We start from the raw sequence: 26,115 nt of genomic DNA on the forward strand, positions 1-26,115 counted from the left end.
GTGTCTGAACTGTTATGCACACCAGTGCCTGCAGGAATGTACTGGTGTTTGAACTGTTATGCACACCAGTGCCTGCAGGAATGTACTGGTGTCTGAACGGATAGGGATGCAAAACAAATGAACTCACAGGCAGACTGGGGAATATGACATTACGTACACAGAAGGTGATAGGGTAACAAAATGAACACAAAGTGAACAGAGAAGCCCAGAGGCTAAGAAACTGGGTGTCTCCCTAGTATTAGTAATGCTCAGATGGAAAAAGCAAGATGTTGTGTTTTAATACGTAGAGAACCCGAAATGCTGTTGCTAAGGGCAACAGCAAAAACCCTAAAGGGTTACCAACGGGTGTGGCAGTACACTCCTTGGTCAGAGATGGAATGATAGACACAAGGAGAGTCTCCACAATCCTATTCCTCACTTGCAGTGCACAGGTTCAGCTTACTGCCACTAAACTGACACCTGAACACCTTGCACAGTGAGACAGGATTTAGGCAGGCTAGTCTGAGAATACAGCAGCAAACTTGCTAAGTTCACAGAGTAGCAAAAGAACCCCAGCAAGTTAAACAACTGACTCCAGTCTTACTGCTAGGTCTGGATTGGCAGAGTGTAGCACCAAATCCCCAGGCCTATTTGCAGTAAGCAACAACAAATACAAAGCTACACAGTACTGGCTAACTTTCAGGAACTGACTAACCAACAAAGATTCAGCAGCATCTGCTTAACCTGAGAAGAGGCCTTATATAGCAGGTGCTGTCCACGCCCCACTCAGACCTCACAGACTGTGAGCACAAAAACCAGCACCGGATCCCCTGCCGTGCACAGAGCCTGTAACCACTGCACAGCAAAAGACCCGAACCGGAGTATCAGCTGCGCTCAGGTTACTCCGCTAGCACTTGTCTCCCGGCGACGTGGCAGCACAGGGCAGGAGACCCTAACAGTACCCCCCCTCTGACGAGGGGTCAAAGAACCCCTACCACTGGGTTTATCGGGGAACTGCGAGAAGAAAGAGCGTATCAGTCTGGGGGCATGAAGATCACAACTGCGCACCCATGACCGCTCCTCCGGGCCATACCCCTTCCAGTGCACCATAAATGACAGCCGACCCCGAACCATCGTGGAGTCATGAATCCTTTCAACAACAAACTCCCTCTGGCCACGTATCAGAAGAGGGGAAGGTCTTCCACTGGAAGAAGGATTACTAATCGCCCGTTTTAAAAGGGAACAATGAAATGTTTTATTGATACCCAAAGAACGGGGCAGATCTAACTGAAATGCCACCGGATTGATAACCCTGGTGATCTTATAAGGGCCGATGAACCGGGGGCCTAACTTATGAGATGGCTGTCTCAACTTCAAATTCTTGGTAGACAACCAGACGAAGTCTCCTAATTTGAAGCTGCAGGGTCTTTTCCGCTTATCAAAAACCCTTTTGGTCACTAATGACACAGACACAAGGGCTTTCTTCACTTTCCTCCAAATACCTCTAAGGACCGAAACCACAGAGGAACCACCAGGCGTGGAGTCCAGGGGGTCAAAAGAATTGGCCTTAGGATGATGCCCATACACACAAAGGAAGGGAGAAATCCCTGTAGCAGAGTGAGCCGCGTTGTTATAGGCAAACTCCGCCATGGACAGATGAGCAACCCAGTCAGTCTGACACTTGGAGACATAACACCTGAGGAACTGCTCCAAGGACTGGTTCACCCTTTCAGTCTGCCCATTAGACTGCGGATGGTAGCCTGACGACAAGCTGACAGAAATCTGGAGATCGGAACAAAATGCCCTCCAGAATTTGGCCACAAACTGGGATCCGCGGTCAGAGACCACATCAAGTGGCAACCCGTGGAGACGCACAACATGCAGCATAAATAATTCAGACAGGCGTCTGGCCGATGGCAGCCCAACCAGTGGAACGAAGTGCGCCATCTTCGAAAACCTGTCAACGACAACCCAGATGGCTGTCATCCCTGAGGATTTTGGCAAGTCCACCACAAAATCCATTGAAATGTGGGTCCATGGCTTAGATGGGATAGAGAGTGGATGTAATGGGCCAACAGGAACCCCTCTAGGAGTCTTATTTCGGGCACAGATGTCACATGCCCGAACCCACTGATCCACATCCTTAGCCACCGAGGGCCACCACACCGCCCTAGATAGCAACTCCCGAGTTCTGGCAATACCCGGGTGATCTGCCGACTTCTTGGCATGGAATTCCAGGAACACTCGCTGTCTTAACCTAGGAGGCACAAACAAAAGACCTACCGGAAGGTCTGGAGGAGCCTGCTCCTGTGCTCTAAGGACTAATGATAAGAGGTCCTGGGTAATGCCCACTTTAATACATGATGGGGACACAATGGGCAACGGCTCCTCGGTGGTCTCCTGGATTGGAGCAAAACTCCGCGAGAGCGCATCAGCCTTGATGTTTTTTGACCCAGGGCGATATGTTATCAAAAAATTAAAGCGAGCAAAAAACAAAGCCCATCGTGCCTGCCTGGCATTGAGACGCTTCGCTGACTCTAAATATGCCAGATTCTTATGGTCGGTGAGAATTGAGACCACAAACTTAGCCCCCTCAAGCCAGTGTCTCCACTCCTCGAGTGCATCCTTAATAGCCAACAATTCCCGGTTACCCACGTCATAATTCATCTCGGCAGGCGAAAATTTATGGGAAAAGTAAGCACAGGGATGAAGGCGATTATCAGACACTCCCATCTGAGAGAGCACTGCCCCAATACCTATCTCAGAGGCATCCACCTCCACCACAAAAGGACGCTCTGGATCTGGGTGTCGCAGCACCTTGGCCGATACAAATGCCCTTTTGAGACGGGCAAAAGCCGCTTTAGCCTCACAAGACCAGTGAGCAACATCCGCCCCTTTCTTAGTGAGTGCCAACAAGGGCGCCACTATAGACGAAAATCCAGCGATAAATCGTCTATAAAAATTCGCAAAGCACAGGAAACGCTGAAGCGCCTTCAAACTAGTGGGCTGCACCCAATCCAGGACTGCCTGTACCTTGGAACCCTCCATTTGGAAACCTTCTGGGGAGATAATATATCCTAGAAATGCGATTTGCTGAACTTCAAATTCGCACTTCTCCAGCTTCGCCCCAAGCCGGTGCTCTCTGAGTTTCTGGAGGACTAAGCGTACATGCTTCCGATATTCCTCCAGGGAATGGGAGAAGATTAGGATGTCATCTAAGTATACAACTAAGAATCTATCCAAATATTCCCTGAGTACATCATTCATGAAATCCTGGAAGACTGCCGGGGCATTACAGAGCCCAAAAGGCATCACCAAATATTCATAATGCCCTGAGTGGGTATTAAAGGCAGTCTTCCATTCATCCCCCTCTCTTATTCAGATTAGATTGTACGCACCGCGTAGGTCAATCTTAGAAAAAATGGTGGCAGTACGAAGCTGGTCAAACAAGACCGAAATGAGAGGCAGTGGGTATGAGTTTTTAATCGTGATACGGTTCAATTCCCTGAAGTCGATGCAGGGTCGCAACGAACCGTCCTTTTTACCCACGAAGAAGAACCCCGACCCAACTGGAGACTGTGAAGGTCTGATAAATCCCTTAGCCAAGTTCTCCTGAATGTACTCTGCCATAGCCTGAGTCTCAGGACGTGACAGGGAGTACAACCTGCTCTTGGGAAGCTTAGCATTTGGCAACAAATCAATGGCACAGTCATAGGGGCGATGGGGAGGTAGTACCTCTGCAACTTTTTTGGAGAACACGTCCGCAAAATCTGCATAACACCCTGGCAATACTGGCAAACTTAGCTGCGAGAGCCTGACTGGAAGGCTCAAGCAACTCCTGAAACAATCAGTACCCCAACTAAGAATCTCCCCAGAGACCCAGTCAAATTGAGGATTGTGGGCCCTTAACCAGGGTAACCCCAACACCAATGGGGCAAAAGTACAGACAGTCACATAAAAGGACAATTTTTCAGAGTGTGTGGCTCCAATAAACAAAGAAATCTGGCTAGTGCAAGAGGTAATTTTACCTTGGGATAATGGTTCCCCGTTTAACCCACAAATCTCAATTTCCGATGCCAAGGGTACTAAGGGAACAGAGTGTTTCAGGGCGAATTGGCGGTCCATAAAAACCCCGTCGGCCCCACTGTCCACAAAGGCCTCAGTCTTGACAGTTTGACCGAGGATCTTCAAGGTCACCGGAATGATAAAAGTCTTCTTGGGAAATTCTGATTTCTGGACTGACAGGATATTTCCCATCACCCTCAGGCCCTGAAGTTTTCCGGCTTTTCTGGGCATGATACTACCACATGACCTTTATACCCACAGTACAAACACAACCCCTGCTGTCTCCTCCGCGTCTTCTCACGCGAGGAGAGGTGGGTAGCCCCAATCTGCATAGGCTCCTCGGAAAATTCCTCAGAGTCTGAGGTTCCCTTGGGAAAGAAGGAAACCTCGGTCTCCCTTTCAAGCCTACGCTCTCTCAGCCGTCTATCCACCCGGATGGATAACTGCATGAGCTGATCCAAGCTATCAGGCAAGGGATATTGTACCAGTTGGTCTTTTATCTGGTTAGAAAGACCTCTTCGGTACTGGTGTCTCAGGGCTGGGTCATTCCACTGGGTATCATGGGCCAACCTCCGAAACTCCGTACAGTAAACCTCAACTGGCCTTCGCCCTTGCTTAAGGATCGAAATCTGAGCCTCGGCTGAGGCCGTCTTGTCAGGGTCATCATACAACATGCCCAGTGCCGTAAAAAAAGCATCAACACTTTTAAGCGACGGACAGTCAGGCTGCAACCCATATGCCCAGACCTGTGGGTCTCCTTGTAGCAAGGAAATCACTATGCCCACCCGCTGAATCTCCGACCCAGAAGACTGAGGCCTAAGCCGGAAGTATAGCTTGCAGCTCTCCTTGAAACAAAAGAACTGCGAGTGATCTCCAGAAAAACGATCCAGGAGATTTACTTTCGGCTCCTTAACCCCTGAAGGTGCTGCTGCTGCGGGAGCTCCGCCAGCGGCCTGGGAGGTGTGCATTTTAATGGACAAATCATTAAATTGTCGAGTCAGGACCTGCACCTGATCGACCACCTGTTGCAACGTATTTTGAGGGGTATACTCCATATTCCCACAAAATTTCAACAGGAGTATTAGGCTGCTGAATATGTTATGCACACCAGTGCCTGCAGGAATGTACTGGTGTCTGAACTGTTATGCACACCAGTGCCTGCAGGAATGTACTGGTGTTTGAACTGTTATGGACACCAGTGCCTGCAGGAATGTACTGGTGTCTGAACGGATAGGGATGCAAAACAAATGAACTCACAGGCAGACTGGGGAATATGACATTACGTACACAGAAGGTGATAGGGTAACAAAATAAACACAAAGTGAACAGAGAAGCCCAGAGGCTAAGAAACTGGGTGTCTCCCTAGTATTAGTAATGCTCAGATGGAAAAAGCAAGATGTTGTGTTTTAATACGTAGAGAACCCGAAATGCTGTTGCTAAGGGCAACAGCAAAAACCCTAAAGGGTTACCAACGGGTGTGGCAGTACACTCCTTGGTCAGAGATGGAATGATAGACACAAGGAGAGTCTCCACAATCCTATTCCTCACTTGCAGTGCACAGGTTCAGCTTACTGCCACTAAACTGACACCTGAACACCTTGCACAGTGAGACAGGATTTAGGCAGGCTAGTCTGAGAATACAGCCGCAAACTTGCTAAGTTCACAGAGTAGCAAAAGAACCCCAGCAAGTTAAACAACTGACTCCAGTCTTACTGCTAGGTCTGGATTGGCAGAGTGTAGTACCAAATCCCCAGGCCTATTTGCAGTAAGCAACAACAAATACAAAGCTACACAGTACTGGCTAACTTTCAGGAACTGACTAACCAACAAAGATTCAGCAGCATCTGCTTAACCTGAGAAGAGGCCTTATATAGCAGGTGCTCTCCATGCCCCACTCAGACCTCACAGACTGTGAGCACAAAAACCAGCACCGGATCCCCTGCCGTGCACAGAGCCTGTAACCACTGCACAGCAAAAGACCCGAACCGGAGTATCAGCTGCGCTCAGGTTACTCCGCTAGCACTTGTCTCCCGGTTGCCATGACGACGTGGCAGCACAGGGCAGGAGACCCTAACACTCAGCCATACATGCAGCTCAAATTTGATTCATCGTCCAAAATATATATATAGAAATATATTATATATATATATATATATATATATATACACACACACACACACACACACACACATTATATATATCTATATATCTATCTATATATATATATATATATATACACACTGCTCAAAAAACTAAAGTGAACACTAAAATAACACATCCTAGATCTCAATGAATGAAATATTCTTATTAAATACTTTGTTCTTTACATAGTTGAATGTGCTGACAACAAAATCACGCAAAAATTATCAATGAAAATCAAATTTATTAACCCATGGAGGTCTGGATTTGGAGTCACCCTCAAAAGTAAAGTGGAAAAACACACTACAGGCTGATCCAGCTTTGATGTAATGTCCTTAAAACAAGTCAAAATGAGGCTCAGTAGTGTGTGTGGCCTCCACGTGCCTGTATGACCTCCCTACAACCCACACAAGTGGCTCAGGTAGTGCAGCTCATCCAGGATGGCACATCAATGCGAGCTGTGGCAAGAAGGTTTGCTGTGTCTGTCAGCGTAGTGTCCAGAGCATGGAGGCGCTACCAGGAGACAGGCCAGTACATCAGGAGACGTGGAGGAGGCCATAGGAGGGCAACAACCCAGCAGCAGGACCGCTACCTCCGCCTTTGTGCAAGGAGGAACAGGAGGAGCACTGCCAGAGCCCTGCAAAATTACCTCCAGCAAGCCACAAATGTGCATGTGTCTACTCAAACGATCAGAAACAGACTCCATGAGGGTTGTATGAGGGCCCGACGCCCACAGGTGGGGGTTGTGCTTACAGCCCAACACCGTGCAGGACGTTTGGCATTTGCCAGAGAACACCAAGATTGGCAAATTCGCCACTGGCGCCCTGTGCTCTTCACAGATGAAAGCAGGTTCTTACTGAGCACATGTGGCAGACGTGACAGAGTCTGGAGACGCCAAGGAAAACGTTCTGCTGCCTGCAACATCCTCCAGCATGACCGGTTTGGCAGTGGGTCAGTAACGGTGTGGGGTGGCATTTCTTTGGGGGGCCGAACAGTCCTCCGTGTGCTCGCCAGAGGTAGCCTGACTGCCATTAGGTACAGGAGCTGTTAATTGAATATTAGTTGTGCACAGGCATAGGAGCCAAGGATTGTACATTGGTTACAATGGGTAACAAAAGTTGTGGATTGCACACAGGTCACAGGAGTTGGGGATTGCACACTAGTTCCAAAAAGTCACATAACCTGAAGATTGCACACTGGTTGCAAAGTGTCACTAGAGCTGAGGATTGCAGATTGCTTGGTTAACTTTAGAACCACAAGAGGCGATGATTGTACAGATGTGTCTTCATACACTATTGCTGTAGTCATAGCAAACTCGGCTTGTGCCGGGCATCTTTTTTTTCACAAATGTGCATCTTACTCACATTGTGATGCAATAAAATTGCTTCACAAGACTGCACTAATTAATTTGATATGCAACACTTTTATATCTGTGAGTATTAATCTATAAACTGCTACAAATTGTTACAATACAGTGGCAAATTATTTTTATTTTTTTTTGTAAATAATTTTTATTCACGGGATCACAAATACAATCAGATACCAGCAGGTAATGGTTTCAACAGATGACATAGGAGGTATATCATAACATTTAGTGGTTATACAGATGATTGGAAAAAAAAAACAGTGATCCATTTTTAACCCAAACAGCGGGTATTGTAAAATAAAGAAAAGGGCTAGCCAGTAGCGCAGCCATCTGACCAGCGTTAGGAGGTAAGAGTAGAAGAAGGTCAAAGAGAAAAAAGATATAGGAGGAGGGAAAAGAGAAGAGAGAGAGACAGTAGAGTAGGATAGGATGCCCGGGAGGGTCTCATCAATTATGGTGCAGGGTATCACAGAGTAAAGGGTGATGGGGCGTGCTGGGTAGCTTGCCCTGGACCCCAAATTTTCTCAAATGACTTAGGGGAGCAGTTAATGATGCTAGTCATATAGTCCATGCGATAAACGTACCAAATACGGGCAATTTTAGATTGCATGGAGGGCGGGACTGGGTTTTTCCAATCTGCAGCTAGTTGACATGTCGTTGCGGATACTATATGTCGCAATAATTTATTTTGATATTTGGTTAATGTTGGTAGATTTAATGGGAGGAGAATGTATTTGGGGTCAGAAGGGACAGAGATCTGCAGCAAGCTAGATATAAAGTTAATCACTGTCCTCCACATATGCACTATTTTAGGACATGACCACCAGATGTGTAGGAAAGAGCCCTCTGCGCCACAGCCTCTCCAGCATCTATCCGACGTATCCGGGTACATTTTGCTCAAACGAGATGGTACATAATACCATCTATATAATAATTTATAGACATTCTCTTTAATTCTAACGCAGATAGAACTAGACGCCGCGTTGCTCCAGGCCTCAGACCACTCTTCATCGTCCAAGGCCGAGCCTAGGTCTGTTTCCCATGCTCATGAGGATCTCGCTGAGAGGGAGCATCTCCAGTGAGAGTAGTGTATAAGAGGGAAATTAGGCCTTTGGTCGAGTGACGTCTGAAACATATAGTCTCAAGCGTGGTCATAGGTCTACTAGAGAGGACGCGGCCCATGGAGGAGTGAAAATGTCTGAGTTGCAAGAATTGATAAAAATATCTAGAGGGAATATCAATATTTTCTTGAATCTGAGAAAACTGTGGAAAACTAGTATCCCTGGTAATATCATTCAGATATAAAATACCTCTATCTTGCCAAGGAGCAAACAGTAATTTATTTGTACCGGGGGGGAATGCAGGGTTGTGTAATATTGGGATGATAGGGGACGGGGTTGGGGCTAAGTTATATTTCCTATTAGCAAAGTCCCAAATCGTAAGTGAGCGGGAGACCACGGGATGTGATGCTATGGTCTTGGGGCGGCAGGGTTTCGAAAGCCAGAGAAGAGAAGAGAGAGTAGAGAGACCCACCTCAGCGGTTTCTACAGCCACCCAGACCCTGTTAGATTTGGGGTTGCACCATTGTACACAGTGTGAGAGCTGTGTAGCGAGATAATATCTTCTAAAATCTGGGATGCCTAGGCCACCACTAAATGTGGGACGTTGTAAAAGTTTCAGCCGGACACGGGGACGCTTATTCGCCCATATGAATTGTGACGTATGGAATTGCAAGAATTTAAAAACAGATGGAGGGATAAATATCGGGAGAGTCTGGAACAGGTAAAGTATCCGGGGGAGCACGTTCATCTTCACCGAGTTTACCCTACCTATCCAGGAGATAAAGAGGCTAGACCAAGAAGACAAGTCTGATTTAATTTGATCTAGAAGCCTAGGGAAGTTAGCCTGGTAAAGTTGATGATAGCTATGTGTCAAAAAAATACCTAGGTATTTAATCTTTCGCTTGTGCCATTGAAATGGAAAGGAGTTTTCCAAAGAGAGCTTAATTTGACCGGGGATATAAAAGTTCAGTACTTCTGTTTTACTCTTATTCAGTTTATAACCAGAGTGTTTAGAATAAAGGTCTATCTCAGAAAGGAGTGGCTGTAACGACTGAGATGGGGATCCCAGAGATATTAGAACATCGTCTGCGTATAACGCAATTTTATGCTCAGTAAGACCCACCCGCACTCCAGCTATATCTACATTAGCCCTGATCCATGCCGCTAGTGGTTCCATAACCAAGGCAAACAGCAATGGGGAAAGCGGGCATCCCTGTCTGGTGCCGTTCGTAATGTTGAATGCAGAAGACGTAAGGCGATTAACTGAGACTGTGGCCGTGGGGGATCTGTAAAGCGCCGAGACACCTTCAAGGAATCTGCCAGAAAAACCCATTCTCCGGAGCACTGAGAAAGCAAAGGGCCAGGAAATTCTGTCAAAAGCCTTCTCGGCATCTAATGCTAGCAACAACGAGGGCAATTTCTGTTTATGGATAGAGTGGATCAAATCTATGGCTCTCCTGGTATTATCGGAGGCCTGGCGGCCAGAGATGAACCCCACTTGGTCCGGGTGTATCAGTTGTGTAAGTAGGGGAGCTAAGCGGTTGGCTAGGATTTTAGCGTATATCTTAAGATCTACGTTTAGCAAAGAAATCGGGCGATAATTGGAACAATGTGTGGAATCCCTTCCTGGTTTTGGAATCACAATAATGTCAGCTTGTACCATCGCAGGCGCAAATGATGCTCCCTCTAGAACTCTGTTAAAGAGCGAGGTAAGATATGGAGCCAATTCCGTATGGAAAGTTATGTAGTACTGAGCAGTAAAGCCACCTGGACCCGTGGCAGCTGACGATCGCATAGATTTGATAGCGGCAACAGTCTCCTCCAGCGATATATCCGCATTAAGAAGAGAAATCTGTTGCTCCGTTAAACCTGGTAAGTGGGCACCCAACAGATATGAACATGCTCCCCCCGAATCATCGGAGGGAAGAGGGGGGGGTAGGGAGATTATATAAGGAGCTATAATAGTCTCGAAATTCCTCCACCATCAGTTTTGGATCATATGTGAGAGCGTCTAACGTAGAAGAATATAGTTTGTCTATCAGTCCTATAGCTCGCTTACTTCGTAGCTTATTAGCTAAAAGGCTATCTATTTTGTCCGCTTTGTCATAAAATTTTTGACGAAGCTTCTGTACTATAGTTGCTGCTCTCCGCGATAAAAGGGTGTTCAACTGGCCTCGAAGGTTATTTATCTGGGAGAGTAGGGAGTCACACGGGGCAATTTTGTGTTGGGCTAGAAGCGCAGTAATTTGAGATTCCAATGAGGAAACTTCCTGTGCGGCTTTCTTACGTATGGTTGAGGCCTTAGATATATGTTGGCCACGAATAGTGGCTTTGTGTGCTTCCCATACCAGACTAGGAGAGACTTCTGGGGAGGCGTTTTCCTCAAAGAAAAATTTTAAGTTCAGTTTAGTGTCTGAAAGAGTGGAGGGGTGCGAAAGGAGAGTATCATCCAGACGCCATTTACGGGACTTATTAGGGGTTCTATAGAGATCGATCATGATATACACTCCTGCATGGTCCGTCCAGGAACAGGGAGTGATGCCTGAGGCAGATATCAGCATCGAGATTGAGCGAGAGACATGTATCATATCTATCAGAGAGTAGTGCTTATGAGGTGCAGAGTAATGGGTGTAGTCTCTAGCGTTGGAGTGTTTGAGACGCCAAGTGTCTTGTAGGTCAAGGCGCGTGAGGGAGGATGTCAATGTGAGGGCCGCATCAGACGGAGACGCTTCCTTCTTATGTTTGGGAGGAGTGGACTTATCTAAGAGGGGGTCAAGCACAGTGTTGAAGTCCCCACCTAGAATAATGTGGCCTTGTGCTCTATTGAGATTCAAAAAGAGCGTGCGAAAAAAACGGGATTGGTCCTGATTAGGGGCGTATATAGACACTAGTGTTAGTATATCAGTGCGGATCGTACCTATCGCTATTAGGTACCTGCCGTCAGGGTCAGCTATGGTTGTAGTGTGGACAAATGGGATATTGCGATGGATCAGTATAGCTACCCGCCTTTTTTTACAAGTAGCAGAAGCAAAAAAGGTCTGGGTAAATTGCTTACCTTGAAGTTGAGAGTGTGTACCGGTAAAGTGGGTCTCTTGGAGGAAAACTATATCAGCCTTCTCTCTTCTGCAGGCGGATAACATCACTGTACGTTTCTTGGGAGAATTAAGCCCATTAACATTTATAGAATATAGTTTAAGCGCCATGTGACACCAAAGAACAAAAGAGGATCAGTGGAAACCCATCCCGGGGAAGAAAGAAAAGGAAAGAAGAAGAACAGCGAAGAACAAGAATTAGACATGTAGAAGAAAAGAAAGAGATAGAAAACCCACACGGGAAAGAACCCTGAATTATGGGGTCCCAAACAAGGACCGCTACACAGATATAAAACAGCATATTTCGAAATAACAAATAAAGGGAGCACGGGGGTAGTGGGAATAGTCAAGCTATCGCAGGAGAACCGGGCCTCTGGACCGCAACAGTTGAGTCGGCTAGAGCCGAAGATACATTAGTGTAACCCATAATATGAAAAATTATGAACGAACAAAGACGTACTGTGTCATAACAAAAAAAACAAAAAAGAACATGAAAAAAAAAGGGGGGGGGGGACAAGGGGAGCAAGGGGAGACAAGGCAGACGGGATAAGCCCAGTGTAGTATTATCAGGTTAGGCGTAGCACATGTTAAACCTTAAACCCTAGCGTGCATTATCAAAGATCATGGTAAACGCCTATAAAGATGGAAGGCAATAGTTTCCTCTTATCAGGAGACACATTTCAATAGAGTTAAGAGCTGTTTAAATGTATTCAAATAAAAGTTCGCCAAAATCAAGGGGGGTCGTCTGTGTCGCTGCGGTGACGAGTTACCCTCGTCCATTCAGGCGCTGGGACCTGAGAGCGTTGTGGCCCAGAGGGAGAGGCAGTCCCCCCATCAGATGGTGGTGCAGGGAGGAGACCTAGTTTGGCCAACAGAGCCTGTCCCTGGTTTAGGGTTTTTATAGAGTGGGTAGAATTGTTCGCTGTAACTTGTAGCATGAAAGGAAATCCCCACCTATATCGTATTTGGTGTTGGCGCAGTATGCGAGTGACAGGCTGCAAGTCCCGTCTCTTTTGAATGGTGGAGGGGGCCAGATCCTGAAAAACTTGCAGTTGCATATCCCTGAAAGTGATCACTGGAGAGTCTCGTAGTGATGTCAGAACACGTTCCTTAGAACGAAAATAATGTACCCGAACTATAACATCCCTAGGTGGCTGTGTCGGGGTCGGTTTTGCTCGGAGCGCTCTGTGGGCCCTATCACAAAGGCAATCAGCATCTGAAAGGCCAGGTACGACGTGTTGAAAGAAATCTTTCAGGAAGGTTGGTAGTGCAGAGCTAAGGACTGATTCCGACACGTTACGGATGCGTAGATTGTTGCGACGGGAGCGATTCTCTTGATCTTCTTGACGTTCTTTGAGATCTTCCATCTCGTCGTGAAGTCTGGAGAGCTCAGAGTCAAGACGTTGCTGAGAGCGGCAAAGGTCGTCTGTCTTTGATTCAAGAGCATCTGTACGGTTGCCAAGGGTCGTGAGATCAGACTTGAACTCGGCGATAGCTGTGGAAAGTTCTTGCTTAAAGGCGGACTGCACCCCTTCGAGTAAACTGGTCATAACTGCTTGGATCTGTGGGTCAATACCCGCCTCCGATGAGCAGGGGGAAGAAGGAGAATCCGTGGTCGATGCAGGAGTAGGGGGACCTTTAGATTTTTGTCCAAAGAAATTTGTGGGGGCCTGCGCGTTTTTCTTGTTTCTCTGCGACATCATGGGGAAGTAAAGAGGGTAGACAGGGTATCACAAATGTAAAAAATAAAATAAAAAAAAAAGACACAGACGTTTGTCGGAGGTATGTTTAAGCAGAGAAGGTATAAATAAAACTATCACGGCCCAGGTGGGACATATTGTGTTGTTAGGCCAGCATCTCAGACAGCACAGTGAGGGGGACAAGGGCCAGTGTTCCCGTTACTATCATCGTAGGGCAGCCAACGATTGATAAGCGGCCCGTGTAGCAATGGATGGTAGCGTGACCCCAGAGGCAAAGAGAGTAAGAATCCGGCAGAGTCAGAGGGAGAGACTAGGATAGGCGGTCCCACAATCTTACCCGGTCGTCTGTTTGCGGACGTCTTCGGGAGCTGTGTGTCGTAATGTGGCACCGGAGCTTGGCTGCCGACCGATCCGTCGGCAGGTAGTGTGCGACGTCGGGAGCCGGCGGGTGCAGCACGACCCCACAGATCCTCCCCCCTCAAAACGGCTGGCAGAGGTGTGGTGGTAGAGGTTGGAGGCTGCACTGTGATTCCCGGGGGAGAGAGAGAGAGAGAGCAGGGGCTATTTAGTGCTAAAAAGGCTCGTCTGCCACTCTCAAGATGGCCGCCGCAGCTAATCTCCAGCAGAGCCGCAGCAACGTGGGGAGAAGTGAACCAGCCCAGGAGTCCCCTGGGTCAATGTCCAACTCCCCCTGGCGGTAGCCGCGACGGGAGAGTCCCGGCCCGCACAGGCTGCTCGAGAGCACACTTCGTCCGTGCGGCTCACTCTGCCCCCTCCAAGATGGCCGCCGGCGCCGGGGGATCACCAGTCACCTCGCGTCTTCTGTGTATCCGGCTCCAGTGGATCACATCTACTGTCCCCCGCTGTTGGTAAGAGTCCACGGGGCGGGGGGGAGATCGCGGGCAGCTAGGTTACCGCAATCCGCGTCTCCCACGGGTCCGCGCCTCCCGGCCGGAACGGATGCCGGAAATCGAGGTCCCGGCTTCTATGGGGTGGGAAGGCCACAACCTGCAGGAACAGGGAAAACCTGTTCCCCGGCTCCGCAGCTCTTCCACATCAGTTGCCCTGGCTCCAGGGTAATATCAAAGGGTTCCTGGGGTACTTCAGGTGCAAATTTTGTTATATTAAGGCAAATAGCAGGCCTTTTTTCAGGAGCTCTCTAGGGACACTCCTGCACAGTCAAGCTACAAGCCACTCCCTGGCAAAAAAAATTTAACACCATATTTTGTTGTACTTCATACAGTATACAGACTGCATTTACAATCGCACAGTGATATACAAGTATCGCATATCAAATTAATCAGTGCAGTCTCATGTAGCAGTTTTGTAGTCTGTTACCAAAAATAAAGATTCCTAATCACCACAATTTGCAACAATAAGGAATCTTTGGGGGTAATTCAGACCTGATCGTAGATGTGCGAAAAACGCACATCTACGATCAAATTCTTAGGCATGCAAAAGCCCTCACTCACACCCCTCCATACACATGCAAAAGCCCTCACTCACTCACTCACTCACTCACTGACTCGTCACTAATTCTCTTACTTCCCGATATGTTAGGAAGCTGAAATTTAAGGGAGTAATTCCAAGTTGATCGCAGCAGGAAATTTTTTAGCAGTTGGGCAAAACCATGTGCACTGCAGGGGAGGCAGATATAACATGTGCAGAGAGAGTTACATTTGGGTGGGTTATTTTGTTTCTGTGCAGGGTAAATACTGGCTGCTTTAATTTTACACTGCAATTTAGATTGCAGATTGAACACACCACACCCAAATCTAACTCTCTCTGCAGATGTTATATCTGCCTCCCCTGCAGTGCACATGGTTTTGCCCAACTGCTAAAAAAATTTCCTGCTGCGATCAACTTGGAATTACCCCCTAACATAGGTATTCTTCAGGTGGGAAATAGGAAAACGACATTATCAGAATTTTAATAAACCTCCCCTAAGGGGATGAAAAGGGAGTTCACATAGTGATGTCATTACTGATGTGTGGCTTGCGTTGGGTTAACGATAATGCCCAAACAGAAAATCAGATCAAAATTTGGATTGCACCTCCAGTGGGTAGAATTTAATAAACTACAAAATGGTCCTGACACTTTTTACTGTATCTGCTACAGGTGCTCCATGGGTAACACCAAGAATCATGGATTAATATTTACTTACATTAAGACGTTTCAGATTTACATCTCTGTAGAAAAAGAACCTGGTTTGGTGCGAAACCGGTCAGGATACCTGTGCATCATCAAGGATACGTGTGGATACCACCTATTTGCTCTAATCACCTTAATTGCCCCAGCGGGACATCACACCAGGAGTTCGGCTGCCTCTGTAGTGAACTGCTATATATCACCAAATAAGAGGGTCGGGCCATTGCGATTCACAGCCAGGAGACATAATACGGCACAGTGAGAGCACGCCACTCTCCTTGAGCCTCAGACCGCTCCAGCGAATAAGAAAAACAGCACCTGTGAGCAGGGATGCTGCAGCATTGATGCCGTATGGGTAAGATCCCTACACAGTACACACGCTGTTTATTCAAAAAGCATACTTGCAATTAAGCCCACAATGGACAGTATTACTAAGCAGAGTTTATTAATAGAGACTGTACAGTACTTATTTAAATAAAACATCTTGGTCTCCACACTGGTTGGGTTTCATAAAGGAGGCATACCATTAACCATTATATATCAATACAAAAGGTCTCTCAAAGGGAAATTGCACTTTTCTACTTCTACGCTATTTTTTATTCTTTATTTTTTACTCTCATTTTTTATTTGTATATACATTTTTTGTGTGTTTTATTTGTTTTATTTTTCTGGCATTCGTATTGGATACTCATTGTTACAACAGACATTGTGTGATTAATTATTAAAACAGATGTATTGTCTGCATTTTAGATATGTTTTATGTATTGAATTATAGCCATTTAGGAATTAAACTTTTTTACTAACTATAAAGGGAGGTACTCACGGAGCGATATTCTAAGCAATCTGAGTAGATTGCTTAGAATATCAGCCTGATCGCTCCGTGAGTACCCCTTACAGCGATAGCGATGCGCTAGATTGGCCTGCATGCAGGCCAATCTAGCGGGTCGCTCACTTCACCTGCTGGGTGAAATGAGCGGCCCCCCGTCTTCCCCCGCACGCTCAGCACAGATCGCGCTGTGCTGAGCGGCGGGAGAGATGTGTGCTGAGCGGTTCGCTCAGCACACATCTCTCATGCATCGGCCCGTGGGTACTGGGCTTAAGAGTGGTGTATCAGTGGCAAATTCAAGAATTGCGAGGGGTGGGGGGGTGGGGGTTCCATGCATGTATATATATATATATATATATATATATGTATCATCAGGACGGGGTCACAGTAGCTCCGATCAGAGGGGGTCATTCCGACCCATTCGCACGCAGCGGTTCTTTGCTGCGGTGCGAATGGGTCGGAAATGCATGGCGGACGCATTGCACAAGCACGTCATTGCCCGGCGACTATCGTCACCGGGCCACGACACCGCCAGCGAGAAAAGTGATCACAGAGGCAATTGCAAGAAGACGGACAGGCAGGAGGTGTTCTGGGGCGGATACTCACCGTTTTCCAGGCGTGGTGAGTCCAATGCAGGCGGATCCATGTGTTTGGAGGGCGGATGTCTGACGTCACAGCCGGGACCTTCATCGCTGGATCTGTCGCACTGGGTAAGTAGCTGCAGGACTAGTCTTGTTTTGCAGGAAACTTTTTTAGCATAGCAGGGCTGCTACGTGTGATCAACTCGGAATGACCCCAAGAGTCAGATTAGCCCCCGTCTCAAAGAACAACAACTTAGTAGGTCGGGGGGTGTTTCTTGGTACTCAGAAACCTCCTGCGTGCGCAACTGCTGTATGTTGATTCAGCCATATCGCATACCTGTGTCATAACTAGCGAAGAAATCCCACTTTTTTCGTTTGTGTTTACCACTGGGGAGTCTTTGTTTACAAATACAGCCATAAGGTATTATTAGGTGCATATATACATGCACATTTTTTTCTGTAGATTTACCAAATTATTAACACACATTTATATGTACAACCATGAAAATCAGAAACTCCCGTGCAAAGAACGGGTAGAACAGCTACTACATTATAAATCAGGAGGTACGCAGGGACGTGCGGTGACCTAAATGGCTGAGGAGCACTGGCTAGCCCCAGAGCCACATTTCCGTGCAATATATGATCAAAAGGGTACATGTGGGCATTATACACAGGTGCAGCAGTATAAACTCCTGGAAATTTGGTGAGTTTTGATCAGAGATGTGCGGAAAAGATAGGCAGGGGAGGCACTGCCTCACCTGCCATAGACCTTTTACTCCAGAGTTTAGGCTATAAAAATTATTAGAATAATACAAAGATGATATTTCAAACAAATTATTTGTATTTTTCATATACTTTATACAGTCAAAACTCTGACACAGACGTTAGTATGACAGGAAAGGGTCTACCTCATCTGCCTCACCCCACGTCACTGAGGTACAGCATGTTTCCCTACAGCCAGTTTTAAAGGAAAACTCAACCCAAGACTAAGAGGTAACAATTTAGTTTTGTTGGAGTACAGAGCATAATTATTTATAAAATAATTGTACTCATACTGGATGTGCCATTCGCCATATCCACCTGGATCCCCAATGACAGTAAGGTTCATTCAGTTCTTCTCTTTCTATCAGCCTGTTTAAAAGCAGATAGATCAGTTGTCAATGCGCCTTCCTTGTGAACTTTCACATCAATGGTTTCAGTTTGGGTCAACTCCACCCAAAATGACATTATGTTTTATGTGGAGTTATCCTCTAATGTTACTGTGCCATGTTTGCAATAGATGCCCTAAATTTTTGGGAATAAGGACTGAACGGCTTTCCTACAAAAGGGAGCACAAGTTACACAAGCTTTTGATCTAACCTCAATAGTATTAATTTGGTCTCCTATGTATTTTAATATGTATTTAAGGGCAGGGTTGGACTGGCCCACGGGGGTACAGGGGAAACCACCAGTGGGCCCTATTGCCTGGGGCCCCACCCCCTCCTCTAGGGATCAGGTTCCAGATTGTGCTGTTACTAATCTAGTATATTATCCTGCATGCACTGCAGTATTTACTGTATCTATTTATCTAGGGGACCAACATTTGCAAAATGGTTAGGTAAACCAATGTGGTGGCTGGGCACACCCCCTCTAGAGACTGGCCACACCCCTAAACATGGGCCCATACCACTGCATCCCCCGGTGGGCCATACATGCCCAAGTCCGACACTGTTTAAGGGGCATTGTTAACATGGCTTTTGAGCAACCTAAATGTCATTGATTTATATGTTTAAAGGAAATGTCCATTGTGGTAAAAGTTTTTTTAGTGGTTAAAAATACAGGGGTTCTATTACACAAATTAAAGGTGGGATGTAATGAACTCTGTGCAGAATGCCAGCCAAACACTGAAGTTTTATTAAAGGGGCAATCATGTACAAGGCATGGTTTAGCCTTTTATATGATTTCCCCTTTAAAAAAATGTCAGCGTTTGGCCGGCATCCCGCACAGCCATCGTTCTCGGAGTTCATTACATCCCGCCCATAACCTTTAATCTCAGTTTAATTGTTTGCTAGATAAAATGGCTTATAGACGGAATCTAGAACTTACATTCATGCAGCATTTTACATCTTGCCACTTTACACCTGTCTTTGGCCATCGTTTAATGACTCATCACAAACCCCTAACATTGACTAGACAGATTACCGCATACACTCTGTTCCCTGAACATAGTGACACCTCTAGAAACACTCTCTTGTAGGTTGTATCTAGCAAACAATTGTATATGGGGTAACTTAAACTTGCAAAATTAACCCATTTATCCCCTAAAAAAATAATTATCAATAAGTCACACTGTGATATTATAATCATATATAGAGTGCACTGTGATTATTGACTTGTTGGGAATCATATGTAACTACAACATCTTGTACAACAGCTTCTTGTTTTACTAGACATACAAGTAACCATATACAGTGTCATTATGCACTGCATAATAATATCATTCTCATTACACCTTCATTTTAGTGAGACATACTCTACAGAAGGCTGTTTTTGTTATGTGCCTGATACATGCAGAATGCAGTCCCTGCAACAGCAACATTGCACTAAGTAAATTGTTCCTCAGATCTCTGATAACTGAAATAGCTTTGCCACCCCTCTCTATTCAGTGCATCACACTTCTTCATTACTGTAGTACAGCATACTGTCACATACACCACACATAAGCACAATTCTTACCATTTTCTGCCTGCTGAAGGAGCACGACAGGTAGAGAAATAAGAAGTATCAGGTACATCCTTCCAGCCATGATCATATGTTATGGAATGAAATGTTCTTATTCTCTTTTGGGCGGCTAATGTGACAAAAAGAGTCAAGAGTTCAAGCTCCAGCTTGTAAGGGAAATTAGGAAATTCCTGCCCAGAGAACAAAACACTGGAAAGAAATTTGTGCAGTCCCTTGGCTATAGCTACATCCCATTAATGTGGTTCTCTAGCAAAATACATTATTAGGAAGAAATGAGTTCCGTTAATACAGACATGGCTGTGTGGGCATTGGACTTTGTAAATGCAATGTGTTTGTCTGTTATACAATATGTGCCTCTGATTTCTGATACGTTGTATTTGCTATGTTTACATATGAGGACAAAGAACAGATTGTGTCCTAACAAATGGCAAGGCTTCTGTACTGACTAGCAGTTATGGGTCTTCACCATCCCTCCCCCATCAACAAAAACAAATGAGATATATGCACTTTGCTAGTTCACGTAGAGTTACACTAATGATTTGTTAACACTTCTATTATTACAAATGGATAATGACAAATATGGCACAATAAGAAGTCATACTTATTAACTTTCATTTTGTTGCTTTTTTTCTTTTTTCTTCATGAAATCTGTTTATTGTACAGCAAAATGCAATACAATGATGTGAGAATACAGAAAGGAAACACAAAAAGATCATGAGCAGCGTCATCAGTTAGGGTATATAAAAATTCAAAGAGTTCGCTGTAACATTTTTCTTTAAACTGATTTTATTCCACAAACAATGGACAATGACAATAAAATAGAAGGGGTTACACAAAAGTAGAACTTAAATAAAATGACAAAGCAGGTAATCAATTATAGTAAGAGAACAGAAATATAGAAAGATGCACATAAGCAGGGCCATCCTAACAGCAGTGTAGGCCCCTGGGCACAGCAATGCACTGGGGCTCCTACCCATCCTCCAGTGGTAGAGGTGGGGGAAGGGGGGGCGTGCTATCGGTGGAAGCTGTGATGTCCAGCTGGCGGTGGGGGATGTTCTATCTTCCTCTCAGCATGTACTGCCTGGAGCAGTCATTTCTGCTAATTACTCCTTTACTGCACAGATGGTGGAAGATGCGGTGGGAGGGAGAACACTAAACTGTAGAAGAGGCATTGGGATGAATGATGGGGCCCTGATACATGACTTCCGTGGTGGTAGGGGGTGTTTAATATGCAGTGGAGGGGTGGATAGCGGAGTGGGCTTAATATTCATAATTTTCCGGTGGGAGGTCAGCTTGCTTGACTGCAGATATCTCCAGTTCCTGGAAATAGACTCCTTAGCTTTGAATGCGATAAAAAACTAGAGAGTCCCACCTTTCAGGAGGTTCTGGGGACTTGGGGATCAGAGTTCAGGAGCCAGAGCAATCTACCGGCAAATTTATTAAACCGCAAACCAGATGTGTGGAGCTGGAGCAGGGACCAGCTGCTTGAAGGCTTATATCTCCGGTTCTGGGCATAGTAGAGACAAGTATATCCTCAGGAAAACTCTAAGTCAGTCAGAACCCGAGATATCTAGCTGGGAAGAGCAATTAACAGTCTTGGATGCGGATCACTGCTTCAAAGTCAGATATCTCCGTTCCCCAGGGCCGATTTAAAAAAAATCTGGTACCCCTGGAAAGAGGGGACCCTCAGCTATCAGCCTAGGGCCCTTAGATGCCTGGGGCCCTTGGGCAAGAGCCCATTGAGCCCATAAAAAAAGATGGCCCTGCACATAAGGTGGATGTGAGTTCTGTAAAACATTCACAATGCATATTGAGAGACAAAGTAAAACATTTACAACCCAATCCCAGAGTGTTAAACTGGGTACTCAGCTACAGAATAGTTATATTAGGGGTCTATTTACTAACCCTTTGATGGAGATAAAGGGGGTCATTCCGAGTTGATCGCTAGCTGACGTTGTTCGCAGCATAGCGATCAGGCTAAAAATCGGCATTTCTGCGCATGCATATAGGGCGCAGTGTGCATGCGTTATGTACTTTCACAAAAAACTATGCAGTTTCCCACAAGGCCGAGCAACTCTTTTCAGTCGCTCTGTTGATCGGTGAGTGATTGATAAGAATGGGGCGTTTCCGGGACGTAACTGATCGTTTTCCGGGAGTGTGCTAAAAAACGCAAGCATGTCAGATAAAAACGCAGGCGTGCCTGGGGAAACGGGGGAGGGCATGTTTGTGACGTCAAAACAGGAACTAAACAGACTGTAGTGATTGCAAGGTAGGAGTAGGTCTGCAGCTACTCTGAAACTGCTTGAAAATATTTCAGCACTGTTCTGCTAACCTTTCGTTCGCACTTCTGCTAAGCTAAGATACACTCCCAGAGGGCGGCGGCTTAGCGTTTGCACTGCTGCTAAAAGCAGCTAGCGAGCAATCAACTCGGAAGGAGGGCCAAAGTTGCTGGAAATAAAGTACCAGCCAATCGGCTCCTAACTGACATGTCACAGGCTGTGTTTGAAAAATGACAGGAGCCGATTGGCTGGTACTTTAACTCCAGTGACTTTATCTCCATCCAAGGCTTAGTAAATAGACCCCTAAGTGGTACCTCCACTCTGGGCTGCTAAACTGTCAATATAGGTGCACCCTTCTTAATAATCATCAGTATACCTTTCTCAACAAGAAAATACAGTTTCCACTCACAGTGGTAGTAGATTTAGAAATCCAGTGTCTGAGGATGACTTGTTTGGCTCCCATAACCGTAACAGCCAAGAGAGGTATCAATTGGCCTAAGGAGTGATTCTTTTCCCATGAGGAGAAATCAGAAGAGAAGGACTGCAACTGCAATTAGAGTGTAATCTTTAAAGCCATGGTTAGATGGTCAAGGACCCATACTTGCCTACTTTTGAAAAAAGATTTCAGGGTTATTGTGAAAGTTACACCTATCAGTATGGACGTGTGCTGCTACATCTGAGAGACGTGTCATGAAAATGACTTACATCCAATGTAAATGAGCCCCAAAATTAGTAAGATCTATTTGTTGAAGAAAAGACACTGATATTTTTTTTTAGTATTTGTTTGTGTATTGGTGGTCATTCCGAGTTGATCGCTAGCTGCTTTCGCTCGCTGTGCAGCGATGAGGCAAAAAAAGGCACTTCTGCGCATGCGTATGCGGCACAACGCGCATGCGCTAAGTAATATTACAATGAACGATGTAGTTTCACACAAGGTCTAGCGAAGCTTTTCAGTCGCACTGCTGGCCGCAGAGTGATTGACATGAAGTGGGCGTTTCTGGGTGTCAACTGGCCGTTTTCAGGGAGTGTTCGAAAAAACGCAGGCGTGCCAGGAAAAACACAGGCGTGGCTGGGTGAACGCAGGGCGTGTTCATGACGTCAAAACAGGAACTGAACAGTCTGAAGTCATCGCAAGCACTGAGTAGGTATAGACCTACTCTAAAACTGCACAAAAAAAATTATGCCGCCGCTCTGCGATCCTTTCGTTTGCACTTCTGCTAAGCTTAAATACACTCCCAGTGGGAGGTGGCATAGCGTTTGCACGGCTGCTAAAAACTGCTAGCGAGTGAATAACTCGGAATGACCACCATTGTGCCTTATAACCAATACAGGAAAGTGGCACTGATGATACCATTTGAATGTGTATATCTTGGATTTCTTTTTCCCCCAAAAAATGTAACAGCTGCATAATGGGGATTAAGTGGAATCAGGGAGATTGCTGGACTACTCAGAGAGCCAGGGAGATTGCTGCTATTTCAGGGAGTCACCTGCAGAATGAGAAAGGGTAGGCAACTATGCAAGGACTTTATACCACAATCTATTGACCTTCCTAAAATGTCATCGCAGCAGAGGGCAGTGACAAACACCAGCATACCTCCCAACTGTCCCAATTTTCACGAGACGGTCCAGTTTTTTTTGGACTTTCCCGCTGTCCCACCTGCGGGACACAGTGTCCCGCGGTGGGGGGACGGGGGGGGGGGCAGTTGGGAGGCTCCTGTTACTACTACTCTGCTTATTCACAGGTGACAGAGGGAGAGGGGGCATGCCAGCAGCTCAGAGAGCGCTGGGCATGCCCCTCAGTGACAACAAAAGGGGACGTGACTCACAGTTGTGGCTCTGCCATGAGGCCATGCCCCCTTTCCCATAGGCCATGCCCCTTTCAGAACATTGTGTCACAACTGAGGGTTTAGGCTGACGGGAGGAAGCCTCAGTTGTAGGGGCTGAGTTGAAATTAAACCTGGGAGGTTTAATCAGACCCCTGGACATGTAAGTGCAGAATGATTACCTGAAGGTGTGACCATGACAACCAGTTTAAAATTCAAAATAAAAGTTTATTAACAAACTCCGTGTGATAACAAGCAGTATTCAAGTTTAGCAAAGACAGTGGCAAATAACACAGTTCCTGGAATACATAACCACAGAAGGTTTCTCAGAGCACTGGTAGGTTTAGAACAGATGTAAAAGTCCTTTGATGGAATCACCTTACCAGGCCTGGTTGTAGTTGTAGAAATAGCCGAGGAACATGCCAGTAGTTGTAGCAGGTGAATCTGTAACTTGAGTATGCCGCTGTATCAGCTGGATGGAACCAGCCAGGTGGTAAGACACGGAGTGGATGCTGAGTGGAATCAGCCAGGTGATGAAATGCAGAGTGGATGCTGAATGGAATCAGCCAGGTACTAAAGTCACGGAGTGGATGCTGGATGGAACCAGCCAGGTGATAAAACACAGAGTGGATGATGTGAGATGCTAGGGAGCGTAGAAACAGAATAGCTGAAAGATGATTACCGGTGGTAGTGGATACTGCTGGTAAGATAGGATCCGCTGGATCAGCACCGGTGTTTGGTAGAAGCTGGAATCAGTTGAAAGCTGGCTGCTTGGAAGCAGATAGTAGATAGCTGGAAACTGGACAGCCACGGAAGGCTGTAGAGTCAGGCTGCACTGCAGGATGGAAAGCAGGTGCGGGTCTCTTTGTGGATGCTGGAGACAGGAACTGGAACCTGGAAAAACAAGCCACAGGAGAGAGAGACTGGAACAAGGTATGACATTCAAAACACTGACATCTATCTGGCCCAGACACAGGATACTTATACCTGCTGCTATGCAGGCATTGGCTGGGCAATTATGCAGATTCCAGAGACGGTGGATTGGAGGAATTGGAGCATGTGATCAAATCCAACATGGCTGCGCCCATGCTGGAACCTGGAGGGAAAACTGTTTTGAAATGAAATGTGCAAACATAATGATAATGGCGGCGCCGGCCGCGGAGGACAGGAGACGCCAGATGACAGTTATATGCTGAGACACTTGGAGGGCAGCAGAGGCCGCGGCAGGCATAATACATGATTCTGAGAACCTGCAGCAATAACACAGTAACGGCGGCGGAGGCCGCGGAGGACGGGAGACGCCATGTTGGATTCAAACATGGCGCCGCTGTGGTAGTGTCTCAGAATGACAGGAGGGATGTGCAGAGTGTTGACACAGATGAGATCCGGATTTGGAACGCTGGGCCAGTCTCAGAAGACACCTAAATGGCAGGTAATGGCGTCCAGATACCCGGATCGTGACAGCACCCCCCCCTTTAGGAGTGGCCCCAGGACACTTCTTAGGCTTTAAAGGAAACTTTGAGTGGAAATTTCGGACCATGGCAGGAGCATGGACGTCTGAGGCATTGGTCCAAGAGCGTTCTTCAGGACCATAGCCCTTCCAGTCAATGAGATACTGTAACTGACCGTAACGGAAACGTGAGTCCAAAATCTTGGCCACCTCGTACTCGACTCCCCGTTGAGCCTGAACTTTGGGAGCTGGAGGAAGTGCGGAATGAAACCGATTCAGGATCAGCGGTTTCAACAAGGAAACATGAAATGTCCTGGGTATTTTCAAGAAGGGTGGTAACTGTAATCTGTAGGCAACAGGATTGATGACTTGTTCAATCTTGAAGGGACCGATGTAGCGAGGTGCAAATTTCATGCTGGGAACTCTCAACCTCAAATTCTTCGTGGACAACCACACACGATCACCCACCTTGAGAGCAGGAACCGCTCTACGCTTCCTATCGGCAAACTTCTTATACCTGGATGAGGCTTTAAGCAGGGCTGCGCGGACGTTCTTCCAGTTATTTGAAAACTGACGCAAGGTGACATCCACTGCTGGAACAGAAGTTGCGGGAAGCGGTTGAAATTCTGGGACTTTAGGGTGGAATCCATAATTAATGGAGAATGGTGTCGAAGAAGATGAGGAATGGTATTGATTGTTGTGGCTGAACTCGGCCCAAGGAAGGAGTTGAACCCAGTCATCTTGAGAGGAAGACACATATATACGGAGGAAGGCCTCCAAGTCCTGATTCACCCTCTCGGTTTGACCATTGGTCTGAGGATGGTAAGCTGTGGAAAACTTTAACTTGACTTGGAGGGCTTAACACAAACTTCGCCAAAAATTTGG

General features: G+C 46.3%; 1 protein-coding gene across 1 annotated transcript in view; it reads right to left on the reverse strand.

The window, feature by feature from the left end:
* Positions 1-20,015, reverse strand: part of F10 (coagulation factor X) — a 75,077-nt gene extending 55,062 nt beyond the window's left edge. The window contains exon 1 of the mRNA XM_063953126.1: positions 19,673-20,015. Within this exon, the coding sequence (XP_063809196.1) occupies positions 19,673-19,748 (76 nt within the window). The 5' untranslated portion in view covers positions 19,749-20,015. The remainder of the gene's footprint in view (positions 1-19,672) is intronic.
* Positions 20,016-26,115: the final 6,100 nt, after the last annotated feature.

This window comes from Pseudophryne corroboree, chromosome 2, assembly GCF_028390025.1.
Source record: "Pseudophryne corroboree isolate aPseCor3 chromosome 2, aPseCor3.hap2, whole genome shotgun sequence".
Classification (NCBI taxonomy): Eukaryota; Metazoa; Chordata; class Amphibia; order Anura; family Myobatrachidae; genus Pseudophryne; species Pseudophryne corroboree.